We start from the raw sequence: 15,336 nt of genomic DNA, 5'->3' as shown, positions 1-15,336 counted from the left end.
GGTCCTGTTTGGGTTGCAGTGGCCAGTAAAAGCCATGTTAAATTTATGTAATTATACTCTAAATAATACTCTGAGGAGGCACTGTGGAGCTGAGTTTTCCTGTCATTAGGGCACACATATCTGTGTTTTTTTCAAAACCAGTGGGGAAATATGGGTTGTTTTCCCATCTAGTTTCATAAATTCCAACTTTTTATTACAACAAGCAGAGTAGCTGCTCCAGAATTAACAAAACATAGACAGAGGATTTAACCTTGATCTCACCTTTTTATCATTTATTTTTTCTGATGTATAGAACCGGTGTCTTGGTTTAACTGGTGGTGAATTAACTGCTGACACCCTGTTACTGCTACTGTGCTGCTTTCTCCTAAACTACAAGAATTTATCTGGTCCTTTAGAGACATGAAGTTTATTAGGAAAGAGTTTGCTGTGTAAAAAAAGTGTCTTGAAAAGATGAATATAGATAGATGACAGGAAAGAAAGTATAGGTGACTTTGTAGATGCCTGATCAAAAGAAAAAAAAACAGTAGTAGCTTGTAAATATTACTTTCTGACTATAAAACCTTTCCTAGTAATGTTACATCTCTGAAAACCAAGCAAGGGCATGGAAATTCTTTGTTTATAAAATAAAAATGTGTGGGTAAATACTTTAAGTCCCATGCTATAGTTATAGGAGGGTTTTGGTGGGCATCAGAAGATGCCAAATTCAGCTGCCTAAGATTATGAAAGGGTGGTTCAAGATACTTCTCCTTTGGCTTCACTTTTGAACCAAGGGGTTATGTCTACTTCTTTTACACATTTTGATATTTATCATGATAAGTAAGAACTCTCTTTATGGATATGCAGATGTGGAAAGCACCAATCTGGACGACTACAACATCCATGTCATTGCAAGTGTTTTCAAGCAGTGGCTCAGAGAGCTGCCCAATCCTCTGATGACTTTTGAGCTGTATGAGGAGTTTATCCGTGCCATGGGTAAGTGGTCAACATCACACATCCAATTCTGTGCATCACACTGGAGTGTCTGTCCAGAATAATGATATACTACAGAGAAGAGGAGATATATTAATCTGACCATGCACAGTGATTCATCTTGTTCAAATGCCTCTTTAGGTTTGCAGGATAAAAAGGAAACAATCCGAGGAGTATATTCAGTGATCGACCAGCTAAGCAGAACTCACCTAAACACTCTGGAACGCCTCATATTTCATCTTGTCAGGTAATAAAAAGTCCTGCTGTAATCTCTGCACAGCTACTTTATTTGCTTGTTGATTCAATACTCAAATACGGCTTTTGTGATTTTCAGGATTGCCTTGCAAGAGGACACAAACCGGATGTCAGCAAACGCCTTGGCTATAGTTTTTGCTCCCTGTATCCTGCGCTGTCCCGACACCATCGATCCTCTGCAGAGCGTCCAGGACATCAGCAAGACCACAGCGTAAGGATACATCTCATGTCTTTAGAATTAATTCTGGCATTTAAATGTGGCTGCACATGACCAGAAGGGGAAAAAGATTTGTTTAAATTAATGTGTATCATGTGGAGGCAAGGGAGGAAACTGTTCCAAGGATTTCAGGATCTAATATATTAAGACTCATCCTCGCAGTGAGAGTCAAGAGTCACTTTGGATGGATTATTCACAGGAAAGAAGAGAAAATAATAACAATGATTTCAGTGTCAAAGTCGGGTCATGTTATCCTCATGATCATTACTACTGTGGCAGAAAATATCACATCATAACACACACTATGACCCTTTAAATTCCCATTAAATATGATTTTAAATTGGCTTCTTCTGCAGAATATCTCTCTAACAATGATTAGATAACAAACTCAAAATCATATTTTTGAATAAAAGAATGCATATCCCCCCACAACACAAGGGTTGGCACAAGCTCAGGATCTACTCTTCAATATGTGATTTAATTGACTGGTCAAAAATCAGCTGCTGCAGTGAGTCGATTCACAGATGTGTCACAAACACAAACCAGGAAAAATGTGGCTCACCCTCTCCATTCTGCTCTGACTCTTCCTTAAAAACTACAGTATAACATAGACAAAACAATAATAAATAATCACTTTTGCAACATCATTAAAAATCAATATTTATGTACACTATGCAGACAAAAGTATTCTGTAGAGACATTATATTCAAATACATGCACTTTTAATTTTTTGGAGTTGCCCTCCCTTTTGCAGCTGTAACAGCCTCCACTCTTCTTGGAAGGCTTTCTGCAAGAATTTGGAGTGTTTCTGTGGGAACTGGTACCCATTCATTCAGTAGAGCATTTATGAGGTCAGGCACTTATGTTGGATGGAAAGGCCTGGCTACAGTTTCCATTCCAGTTCATCCCAAAGGTCCATATCATTGAGATCAGGGCTCTGTGTGGGCCAGTCTTCCCAAAACCATTGCCACAAAGTTGGAAGCATAGCATTGTCCAAAATGTCTTGGTATGCTGAACCATCAAGATTGCCCTTCACTGGAGATAAGGGGCCTAGCCCAAACCCTGAAAACCAGCCTCATACCATTATCCCTCCCACCAAACTTTCAGTTGGCACAATGCAGTCAGGCAGGTAACGCTTTCCTGGCATCTGCCAAACCCAGACTTGTCCATCTGACTGCCAAACAGCAAAGCTTGATCCGTGACTCCACAGAGCACACTTCTACTGCTCCACAATCCAGTGTTGGTGTGGTTTACACAAATCCATCTGACGCTGCACTGGACTTGGTAATGTGAGGCTTACATGCAGCTGCTCGGCCATGGAAACTGATTAATGAAGCTCCCGCCCCACAGTTTATGTGCTTACGTTAATGCCAGTGGAAGTTCAGACCTCTTAAGCTTTTGAATCAGCAGAGCGTTGGAGACTTTTACAGTTCAAAGGCAATTATTTACAATGAATCTGATAATTGTTTGAAAAACAGAACTATTATGAATAAATATATAAAAGGCGAACACAGATCAAATCAATAAGATCAATACTTACAAATGTGATTTTTCTCAATGATATCAACATGTTTGTGCTCTTTCTTTCTACCTTTCTCTATTACTGTAGATTTTTTTGGAACCCTGTCAGACCAAAGCATTAATTTTCAGTATGTTTTAAAATTTTAAAAGTACATCCTACCACTCCTATTTAAAAGTATAAATCCAGTTATTTGACAACTTCTTTCTCAATATGCTCAGCACTTATTGTGAACAATTTTTTTCTGTCTGTCTGCCTGCTTGTTTGTAGGTCCATTTCTCTTTTTTACTCATGAAAGATCAAAATTTCAAATCAAATCACTAATAACGGGCTTATCAAGAGAAAAAAGGAGAAATCCCTGACCAGATTAGTAATTCTAGCCTTTTTGTTTGCTGCCATTTTATCCCAAAGAAGACAAATTTAAATAATACATCGATAATGCTGTTGCTACAGCAGCATTTTTCACTTCACTTCATATGAATTTGTTTTACAGTGTTGTTGTCTACTTCTGCTGTCCTCCTGAAGTATTTGATTCCTTCTTTCCCTCCTCAGGTGTGTAGAACTTATCATCTGTGAGCAGATGAATAAATACAAAGTACGGCTAAAGGACATCAGCAGTCTGGAGTTTGCTGAGAATAAAGCCAAGTGCAGGCTGACCCTCATCAGACGATCAATGGTAAGCTCACAGAAAGTGACTGATCTGACTAACCCACTTGTTTTAGATAAATGTTGTAAGAACTGTGAACTCATTGCTAAATCTACCATCCTAATAACTCCTTCAGTGCTTAACCATCCCTGATTTCCTCCTTTCTGAGCTGTTTTTCCTCTCCATGTTCTTCCACCTAACTTGTGCTCTCCTTTACTCAGAAACCAGCACTAATAGCTGTTAGATTTATGAGCATAATGCGCACTATGGTATGTATCCACAAACCATGGATTGCATTCCTAAACAGTCATCCAGTGGTGATGTTGTTGTGGTAGCGATCACTGCTCAGTTTCATCTCTTTAGTAGTTTGATACCCATCCTCTCCGTCACCGAAAGCATGACTCATCTGTTCATTTAGTCTCTTTTCTTTTTCTTTCTTTTTTTTTGTGTGGTTGTCTTTGATAAATGAGCATCTCTACTTATTTAAAGTCAGGGAATTATACAACAGCACCATTACTTTAACAGTGATTAGATTTAAATCATGCTCTTTTGAGTATGGGACATCTAAAGCGCACATGTTCGACCTGTTTACCCTACTCCCTGAGTATCACTGCATGATCATATAAACGAGTTTATCTGATCAGGCAGTATCACCTTTTGGGTTTGATATTGATCTTCAAAGATATATCAGTATGTGCTCATGTAATTCCAGTATGGGAGGACATATTTTCAACAGAATTTATGCAAAAATTATCCTATAAATGAAAGACTCTTTGTTCTGTCTGCATACTAGAATTGACAGATGATCTTTCATCATGTTTGACTTTATATAATGAAGTCAGATGTAGTCAGATGTGAAGCAGCCCTGACTGCATCTGCATAGTCAAAATGGTACTAAAGAGCCACACAATCCAAATAAGCAAAGTTTTTTTTTTTTTTAATTTCAGTGAAGTGTAACTACAGTTATATTAATTGTCCAATATTTTTTGGACAGCATTACAATTTTTATTATTTTGTTTCTATTCCCTGCTACAGTGGATTTGAAATAAAACAATCAAGATGTGACTTAAAGGACAGAATTAAAGCTTTACGAAGACATTTATATATATACAAAATGATTATCTGAGGAGCAGTTTCATTGCCTGATGTGGTGTGTTTTTTCCTTATATCCAAGACAACTGAAGCAGATGAAAGCTCTGGAGATTATTTCAAATGTTGTATTTGCATCTGGTAGCTGCTTGACTGCAGCTATTAGTATACAGTCCAAGTAGGTACAAGTCAATGAGGCCATAGTTTGGCTGGAAAAAATCCTAACAGATTGATACCACAGAGAGCGTTCAAGATCAAGATAGTCAGATTAACTAAAAACATCTCAAATAGCCTCCACAGGTCTGGAGTAAGGTTCTTTGGACAGATGAAACCAAGCTGAACTTGTATCAGAATGATAGGAAGAGAAAAGTCTGGAGAAGGAAAGGAGCAGCTCATAATCCACAGCAGACAGCATCCTCAGTCAAACATGTTGTAAGCAGTGTTATGGCATGGGCAAATGGCTGACGGTGGAGCGGGCTCACTGCAGTTTATTGATGGTATAATTGCTGACAGAAGTAGTACGGTTTCAACCAGGAGAGACTTAATATGAGTTTAACAATAACATATTTTGCAAGTTTAGAAATGTGTGAAAATGTGAAATGTCTGAGTGGATAGACTCCTTCGCGATGTCTTTATGAACTTGATAGGGTAGATAGGCTGACGGCGGGATAGGATACCCCCTATGGAGTCTAGACACTGTTGGTGGTGGTGGAGGAAGTAGATGAGATGATAGAATGTCCCTAATCCCTGTATGGTAAATGCTAAATAAGCTGTGAAAACTCCTGAAATGAATGCCGAAAGTTACTTTATTTTAGATTCATTGTGGTGACAAATAGAAGCAAAATGATAAGAATTGTCACTTACAAACCTAACTGTATATCAGCTGTAAGGTTGGTCACTTTTTTTTCCTTTTTTTAAACGAGGGGGTCTTTTTATTCTAGGTTTTCATCTGTTTATATCCTGCATATTAGTAGTAACTGCATTGAAATTTACATCTCTGCAACACTATAGAGATAACCTGCTCTAAGGCAGCAGATCAGTTGACAAGCCAAAAGTTTAAAAACTTTCATGAACGTGGCTTTACTGATTCTTTTTCTTTTTGCTTCTCACTTTAACTTGAAGCAGCCAAATGCAGCCAAAAAGGTAACATCCATATCAGATTGTGCTGTTTTTATCTTGTGGTTTAGTGCTGCTATCCTGTTTGAACCTTTGCTTGTCATTTCATGTGGCTCATTCACTGCATGTGCATGTGAATAGCTTATTGATGTAAGAGGCGAAATGCACTATAACTGCTTTTATGTGATGCTGGTGAACTGTTTTCTAATGGAGTATGAGTAACGTACTCACATTACTGAGAAGATGCCGTCTGCTGTTGATTTGTCTCCCAGGGGAAAGGTCACGTACAGCGACTGAGCTACCACACACCCTCGCCTCCAGTCAGCCCCCGGCTGCCGTATGTGCCTGACGCTGTGATAACTGAGAGCGACGGTGAAGAGAGAGCCGACTCTTTCCCAGAGATCTCCGAGCATCAGCAGGCGGCCATGCAGCAGGAGGAGAGAGTGTTGACTGAGCAAATTGAGAACCTGCAGAAAGAAAAGTAAACTGTCTCTGAGTTTTAAATGTACTTAAATGTAGAGATGCATTTAAATTTGAAGTTTTAGGATGATCAAATTAACAAATTTCAGTCCTTAAAACACATTTTAAAGTGTAAGGAATGATGATAAATGAAGAAAAAGCCTTCAGCTGGCCTATGCCCGTTGGCCCAGCCTACTACTAAAATATCTTATTTGCTCATATGGCCAATATTTGCAGCTGAAACAAGCAGATAGAATTTAATACCTGCTGATACCAGTAATTCACTTTTAAAGCTAATATCTGCCCATACCATACCAATAATATTGTGCATGCCTACTTAAATGTAATAGTTTTAAATCTGTTTGTGTGTACTAGGCTGTGTCTCATCATGATTTTTAATGTGCACAATGTTTGCCTCTGCAGAGAGGAGCTGACCTTTGAGATGCTGGCTCTGGAGCCTAGAGCCTCAGATGATGAGACCCTGGAGTCAGAGGCCTCTATCGGTACCGCTGACAGCTCTGAAAACCTCAACGTGGACTCTGAAGGAACCATTTCTGACTTCTCTGGTATGAACTTCTCTGAAATTACCTTCAGAAGAGTAAAATGTATTCATTCCTACCCCAAGTAAAGGAACAGTTACTGGTTAAAAGACGAGTGAAGGCAGAAATTCTTCAGTTAAATAGAAGTAATAATAAGGTGATGTAGAAATAGGAGAAGGTTTGTAATGTGCTCTTTGAATAAAAGTAAAAGCACCCTGCTGTTTCTGTGCAAAGCTAGCTTGGCCCCAACACAACCTTGACTTTTTAAGATTTATTTTTTTATCATATCTTTATTGTCCCTTTATTTTATCAGGAAATCCAACTGATATGAAAAATCTCTTTTACAAGAGACATCTCACCAAGGTAGAAGCCATACAACAATCACACCCCAAACACACAGGAAAGTCTGACTGCAGACCTCCACTCTCAGACTTCCTCCACTGACAGGCCCGGAAGTAACAAAAGAAACTACAAAATAAAATCAGCTTGACACTTCCAGTTTTGCCTTAAAGTCATTAATTTATATTTAACCTAAGACTCAACACTGTTGTATTTGCGATAGGTATCAAATCTACACTCAAAATTGTTTTAGTCTCATTCATTCAGAAATCATACCGGCAAGTTTAAGGTTGTTAGAACACTGTAAAAACAATAAGGTTTAAAAAGTTGTTTTATGTGATATCAACCATGTAGTTTTCCAGACTGACAGAACTCATAAGAGAGTTGACACAGACATAAAGATAAAATAATGAAACAGCACTGTAGGATCCACACTAACTCAGGTCTGTTCTAAATCAGCTCTGTGTTTAATCAGGATAATATGATAATTTATTGAATTTAAACCCCTTAAAGCCTGTTGTATCATATTTGATACATACTTTTTTGATATTTCTATCTAATCAATATGATCAATAAATTACTATAAGAAACTTTTGAATACAATCTGATGAATCATAAAAATGCCCTCAATTGGATTATCACTTAACAAAAACACCTAATGTATCAAATGAGATACAAAAAATATATATGTTAAATTTTATGGAAATTCTGTTTTTTTTTTTTGTTTTTTTTTTTGTTTTTTTTTTTTATATCTGAAGAAAGTGAAATAAACATTTCAGTTCCAAAAAAAGAGAGAATTTTCTGGCTATTATTTGTGTTTTCAGGCTTTAATGGGTTAAGAGCATGAACTGAATCCTGGTCTCCCATGTGATAGGCAGAGATGCACTACAAGGACTTGCAGAAATATAAAAGTTAGTACTTGAGGAAAAATGTGCAAAATACCAACTGAAACAGTAAGAATGTGACACTTCATTGAGCATCCTGGCACAACTGCAGTACTAGTGTTATTTAAAGTCAGCTGTTATTTCCAAACATGTAAAGCAGGTGTCATGTCACCGGGCCTGACAGTGGAGGTCTGCAGCCAGACCCCTTCATAAGCACATTTTCTAAATCAGGGGACACTAACAGGTGGATTGTGATTCGCCGGTAGATCAGTGAGACATTTCTAACACTAGATATGCATTAGATCTAATGCTTGACTGATTTTACCTCACCTCTTTAGTATTCAATATGATCAAGTAATCAGACTGTTACAAATTCATTTTATACTTTCATACATAGCTCCTGATGTTTGGTTTTTAAAAAGTTTGTCATTTTCCCTTTTCTTTTGTATGTGGATAAGTTGTATGTACTTTTATCATTTTCAGAAATGTAAATGGCTTATTAATAGTAGAAAGTCTCTGAATTAAGATACATTTAAACTTTTAGTAAGAGTAGGATTGATGATGTAATTCTAGGATTACGTGTTGCATTCCTTCCATGTGATCACTTTTGCCGTATTTGCATTGGACTAGTAATACCTAGGGACCTCTGGTAGCTTGTAATAATCTCATAAGATGTTTGTGTTTTTAATACCATGTGAATCAACCATGCCTGTAATTTGAAGTGAAACAAACCCAGGGCAAATTAGCTGCCATATTTCAGTACACATAGAGGTCCACAGGTAGTTCTGATTCTGTAAGAATAGGCATCTCTGTAATTTAAGGTGGCAGTTATGTTTTTACAGCTCATGCGACTTTTTCTGCTCCTTCTACTGATCAAAAAACAATAGAAGCTCCACAGGACATTGTTAGTAAAGTTTTGACACATACAAGGTATAAATAGCGCTTATCTTTCAGTTAATTTCAGCATATGTGTAAAAATAACTTTATTTTACGTCTTTATTGAAACTCTAGTGTTCAAATGAGTGTGCATACACCTCTGCTCTTCCTCTTACAAGTGCCTGATCTGATATCAGGATTATTTAGCCGTACATTACATGCATAACACAATTTATGATCTGCAATGTGTTGCTCAACATTCAGTGATTAGGCTGCAACACCTGATCTCAATGAGGGCATGTTGTTGTGGATGCATAATAATCCAAAATGAATAGAGCACAGAATAATATTCACAGCATCAATGGCATAAAAACTGTTAAAAGTAACTGGAGAGGTTCATAATTAACATGACTATAACACTATGTATAACGAGCATGAAGAAAACTTCACCTGCAGAGCATGGTGTGCATGGCATTGCATTTTTGAATGAGTTTTTTAAAATAAAAATAGATTGTTCATTTTCATTGCTGCAGCCATGCAGCACCCTTATGTTTCCTTCAGAAATGTCTATAAATTTAAGTACATTACTGACTTCGCTTTTCTCATGCAAATGCCCCCCACCACTCACTGACGTCAGGGGTTAATTCACAAATTACCAGAGGTCCCTAGGTAATACTTATCCCATACAAAAAAGGACATTTGATCAATCAAAGACTGTTTCTGCTATCTTAAATGAATCTAATTGTATAAACTGAAAAGTCAATATTAGTTGATATTTCTCAATTAATTTAGGTGGATGGATTTAGTTTTCTCTGTGAACATCATAGGGGTCTTAAGCTGAAAAGGCTCAGGTTATTTTATTTGTACCTGTAGGTAGATTTGTTATGCAGCCAGTGAGATTATAGCATTCATTATGACACACAGGGCACAAAAGAAGCAACATGACAAACACAACAGGGAGAATAAAAACTGTTTAAAACCTACTAAAACATGAACCTGCCAGCCCACTCCCAGAAAGTGATGCGTGCTAAAAACACTAAAAATGTTTCAAATATGTTTGAAAGATTAAAATTGCTCAAGGTTCCACCAATCAGGACATAAAAAGTGAGAAAAGTGCCAACTAATGAAATCAATATAAAAAAATGACATACATCAATCCATTTATTACACTGCTCATCCTGTTGAGGGTTATGGATGGGCTGGAGCCTATCCCAGCTGTTATTGGGTGAGAAGCAGGGTACACCCTGGACTGGTCGCCAGTCAATCCCAGGGCTGGCATGTAGAGACAAACAACCAGGCATGCTCAATATAGAGTCACCAATTAACCTAACGAGCATGTCTTTGGTGGTGGGAGGAAGCAGGAATACCTGGAGAGAACCCATGCATGCACCGTGACAACATACAAACTCAACACAGAAAGGCACTGACCAGGAATCGAGCCATGGCCGAACCTTCTGCTGTGAGGGGACAGCGCTAACCCCCACACCCCATATAAATAGATCTTAATGAAGTCAGGGTTGACCAACGTTCTGATTTATCACAGCTTCTGATAAAGTCATTTGCACTGGTTTATATGCAAAGGAGTTCTCTTTTTTCCTCTTGTTTGCCTGTTTTTTTTTTTTTTTGTTAAAAGAAGGGATAATGAGGATAAGGATGTCTGCACTTATGCAAAATAAAAGTATAAGAAAATCCTCCTCAAAGGTATTACAGTTTAATTAACATTTAAGATTTGAAAATGTCAAGATCGAAATGAACAAATCTTCTTATAAAATCAATGTGGGCAAAATTACACCTGTGGGTTTCAAGTTCTCTGTTTACAAGTCAGAAAAGATTAAATAAATGCTTTAATTTGACATGCTTTGGCCTTCTTTTGCAGAGAGAGGTCCAATGGTGACTTCGCCCTGGCCTCGAAGGTCGGATGTACAAAGCCCTAGAAGACGTGCTCTCCGCCGTCAGCCTGACTCCGTGGACTCTGTGGACTCCTGCTCGAGCGTTTCCTCCTATTCCTCCTCATCACACTTTCAGCCAACATCCTCTGCCACTGGCCGGCGCTTTCGTTTTAACAACAGGTCTCCCTCAGGTTCTGCTCAGGCTCAGGCCCTAAATGCATCTCAGACTTCTCAATCAGACAGCACAGACATGAGCCCGACAGGAGAGCAGGACGCCTTGTACGATGACGTGCCGCAGTTTATTAGTAGAGGCACTTTCAATCCAGAGAGGGGCAAACAGAAACTTAGGGGGGCCAAGCATTCAACCACGAGGCACTCCAGAGAGGGTGAAGGCCCTGGCAGGGACCCTTCAGACATACCACAGCAGATGGTTTTGTATGGCAATAATGAATTCATGGTATGAAGGACACTGGGACACCAAAGCACTCCCCTTTTTATCTCCCTGGCAGGAATATAAGCTCTCAATGGGAGGTAATGCAGTGGTGACTGATCTCCAACCTTCAAAGCATTTTTGCTTAGCCTTTCTTTGTTGAAGTCTGCAAAGAAGTCTCCCCAAGTGCCGTGTACAGTGTTACTGCAGGGGGTTTGTTTGATTGAGGGACAGATCTCGGTGAGAGGGCTCCTCTTCTGTGGACTAAACTGCCATCCATGCTCTCACAGTGCCTTGGCAGCTTTTTACCCAGCACCAAGAGGAGACGCACTGAGCCGGAGGACAGAGAAAAGGGAATGTTGGACCATTTGGCATCAGGGAGCTGGAAAGCTAAGGCAGTGTATTACAGAAGAGAAGAAGAAATCAGGCAACGTGAGGCATCACCGATGTTACAGTGAACCTTAAGCTCACAATTATTAGCTGCTTTCTGAGTTTACAGTTCATAACAATCAGTGTCAGCAGTGGTTGCCCTGTTATTACAAATTTATTTTCCCTTTTATTTAATAAATTTTAATGTCACAGAAATCTTTATAGCATATAATATACAGGTATAAATACTGTACAAAGCCGGAACACCAGCCTCCGCTGGGTAGTTGAAGTCAGATATTTATCTTTTTTTTGAGTATCATGGGCTGAGGATGTACGGATTTGGGCAGTGGATGATTCGTATGAGTGTATGAGTGCTCATGCTTGATTGTGTGTACGTGTGAAAAAGAGAAAACCACTCAATGTGTTTTAAGTTTTTGTGCTGCTTTTTTCCCCCTTACAAGGGAAATACCGCCATCAAAGGGACCAATCAGCTGGCGTGTATTCCAGCCCAGGGGATCCCAGCTCTGTAAAGAATGTTATATGTGTATTATAAAAGCCCTGCATTCACTGCTAAACAGCCATACAACAAATGTAATGTACAGTTAAGGTCATATGTACAGTATAGTGGACAAATGCCATTCTGTTATTGAACTCTGTTGTTACCCCTCTGCTCTCAAACCCACCCCCCAACTCCTGTTCCAAAAGTGTTTGCTCAATAGCAACCAAACAAGAACAAAATCAGTACGACTTCTGTCTTTATTCACTAGAATGTGTTGTGTTTTTGTCATTTAAGATCACTTTTCTACTACTTCTACTGGGTTCATATAATCAACACTTACAAACTATTGTTATTTTCAAAAATATCTGTGAGTTTTAGGTAAGAATGGATAAAAAAGAACTCTGGCTCAGTTGCACTCTGTACCAAAATTGTTTGAAATGTTCAGTTTTAACCCAGAAAGGCGCTGTGCTTGTTAATATTTTGCAATGCAAGCTCAGCTACTAGGTGTGTACTCTTCCTCCTCAGCGTATCTGAACAGCTGTTTACATCTGCAGGCTTTGCCAGAGCATAAAAACGCCAAATCAAGCTTAAACGAGTCATTTCAGCTCAGTTTTCCGCTACAGCATCTTACACAATGTTGTCAGGAGGTAAACATATCATGCTGATGGTAGCTTGTCTAATTATTAGCCATTAGAGCAATAGTTCCCAACTCAGGGTCTGGGCAGTCTTAGGGGTGGCTCCAAAGATCTCAGGGATCCTGTCTGCTCCAGCACTGTCAAAATTAGATGTACAGTGCTTAACAAATTTATTAGACCACCCTAACCCTAACCAAAGTAAGGTTTATGCCACAGCTGCCCTAAATTAACAGCATTGGTAATTACCAAAATCCTTTTTTATGTTTCTGCAATGGTTAATACACCAATATTTAGAAGCTCTTTAACCCAAATGATATTTTTAATGCTAAAATAGAATTATTATTGTCATCCATGAATTTTCAAATTGACTGATTTACAAAAAAAACCTGAAAAAATAGTAAAGCACATTAAAATTTCTAGATTAATATGTCAAATTATAGTTATTTAGTTACATTCCTGAACAGAAAAATGAGTTTTAGTGGTTGAATGTTATGCTTGATTAATTTCTGACTTCTCAGAGAAACCCAGTGAGCTGGCTCAAATTTGAGTGAATTCAGTTTGAAATCCCTCATTCCTGTTCAGAATGGTAAAACGTTGGAGAGCTCACTGAAAATGAAAGAGTCTGCATTAAAGCACTTCATGATGCTGGATGGTCTTTGAGACAAATATGACAGGTGGTCTAATAAATTTGTTAAGCACTGTACATATATATTTTATAGACACTTAGTGTATTAGATCCAACCTAAATAATCTGATAAATTTTGTGCTAAAAAACAACCAGATCTGGGGGGGATCCCCAAATTATGCTATTATTAAGTCATATGTTTACAAGAAATCAAACTCAGAATTTCAAAGTTTAAAAAGTTGGAAATTCACTAGAAAAAAACTGAAATTTTAAATTTAAAAAGTCTTGTATTTTGACTCCAACTAAAAAATGTCAAGTTTTAGATTGTAAATGTAAAGTAAAAGATTTACAAGACAACAAACTGGTTCTCGTACATTTAAAACTTTTGAAGTCAAATTTTTTTTCTTGTAATTAATGACTTTCAAACTTGAGAGTTTTGAGTTTATTTCTTGAATATTAACAGAGCCTTTATTTTTGCTACAGTGGCCCTTCTACACCATCTTAATAAGGGGTAGTAGTTGATACATAATTAGATCTTTTACCAAGAACAAGTAGGTGGGCTTGTTATGTTGGGATTTTGTCAGTGAAAACAATTAAAACTGTTGTTTAATTTGTCCAAGTGGATCCTTGGGAGGCTTAACTTTTCTTAGATATGAGTAGGGGGCCCTGTGGAAAGAAAGGTTGGTAGCCACTACATTAGAGGTGTAAAGCAACAGCCATCAACTTCCTTGAATGACAAATTTCCATCCATCTCTTCTGGTTAGAGTTGGTTTCTTCAATTTATCTTCAGAAAGTTGAAAAAGGTCCATACAACACCAGCATTCACAGTGTGGCAGGGGACTCTGGATGGGGACTGATGCAGGATTCAGGACTTGGGTAAAGTTAGAAAATTTCTAAAAGTATTACTTGCAGTTGACTGAATATCCAGCAGGGATGAAATTTCACAAACTGTCTTGTTGCAAAGGTGGCAACCATCACGGTATCGTGCTTGAAGTCACTGAGCTCTTCAGAACAACAATTTTTATCACAAACATTTGCAAATGAAGACTGCATGCCTACTTGATTTTCTCAACCTGTGGTCACTGGTCTGATTGAAACACCTGAATTCAGTCATTAACATGTGTGGCCAAATATATTTGTCCATATGGTGTATCATGTCTTCCTCTAATGGTTGAATCAAGAGCTTCAGTTTAGGATTTTCTCAGTTAACCATTTGTTTGTTACTTGTCCTTGGAGAAGAGGTAACATTCAGTTGTTGGAACTATCTGTATTTCCGTATTCAGTCTCTGCTTTTTTTAGTCTTGCTTAGGCACCAAAACAGAAAGAATGAACAAAAGAAATGGGCTTTGCATTTAAATATTAACTCAAATAACGGCTACAGACACTAGGGTAATATCTTGTTTTGTGTAAAGTGGTTAGGCCAGTTTTATAGCAATTTCTTTTATAATTTGACATTACTTTTATTTATTTAACTCTAATTATAAGCCATAATAAAAAGTTGTAGCAATTACCTGAGACTTGATGTGGATAAATATAATCTTTTAAATTCTCCACCTTTAAATTTCATCACGTTTCAATTTCATTCATGTAGCATTAAGTTGTTTATGGTAAGATGAATAGTTGTTGGGAGCAATAACAAAATACAGGCTGTAGTCTCTGCTTCAGAGTTCAAAGAAAATGGCTTGGCATTATAGGCTAACAGAAAAATGTTATTGTTTAACGTAGATTTTTTTTTCAATCCATTATTCCCCCATAATTTCGTCTCAATCCAAATGCAATTAAAAACCTTGTTAAAACACCCCCCCACCACAGACTGGACCCCTACAATACAGACTGAGATAGTTTGAATTTAAGCTGTCTCGAGAGCTACACGCTGGAAAACCTACTCACATACTTCTAAAAATAAAGGTGAGTTTACTTAATTGATTATAAATGACTCCGGGACGGCCTACAAGTGACGCAGGCCTTCGACCTACGCATG

At 37.9% G+C, this 15,336-nt stretch overlaps 1 protein-coding gene across 9 annotated transcripts in view; it reads left to right on the top strand.

Moving 5' to 3' along the window:
• The window catches only part of myo9aa (myosin IXAa), a 200,145-nt gene extending 187,808 nt beyond the window's left edge, over window positions 1–12,337 (top strand). For all 9 annotated transcript variants that reach the window (XM_041792389.1, XM_041792353.1, XM_041792704.1 and 6 more), the window contains 7 exons: window positions 844–972; window positions 1,111–1,216; window positions 1,304–1,435; window positions 3,513–3,636; window positions 6,084–6,292; window positions 6,694–6,836; window positions 10,785–12,337. In XM_041792389.1, the coding sequence (XP_041648323.1) occupies window positions 844–972; window positions 1,111–1,216; window positions 1,304–1,435; window positions 3,513–3,636; window positions 6,084–6,292; window positions 6,694–6,836; window positions 10,785–11,260 (1,319 nt within the window). In that variant the 3' untranslated portion in view covers window positions 11,261–12,337. The remainder of the gene's footprint in view (window positions 1–843; window positions 973–1,110; window positions 1,217–1,303; window positions 1,436–3,512; window positions 3,637–6,083; window positions 6,293–6,693; window positions 6,837–10,784) is intronic.
• The last annotated feature ends 2,999 nt before the right edge of the window (window positions 12,338–15,336 follow it).

The sequence above is a fragment of the Cheilinus undulatus genome, linkage group 1 (genome assembly GCF_018320785.1).
Source record: "Cheilinus undulatus linkage group 1, ASM1832078v1, whole genome shotgun sequence".
NCBI classification, from domain to species: domain Eukaryota; kingdom Metazoa; phylum Chordata; class Actinopteri; order Labriformes; family Labridae; genus Cheilinus; species Cheilinus undulatus.
This window is presented reverse-complemented; position numbering and strand designations above follow the sequence as displayed.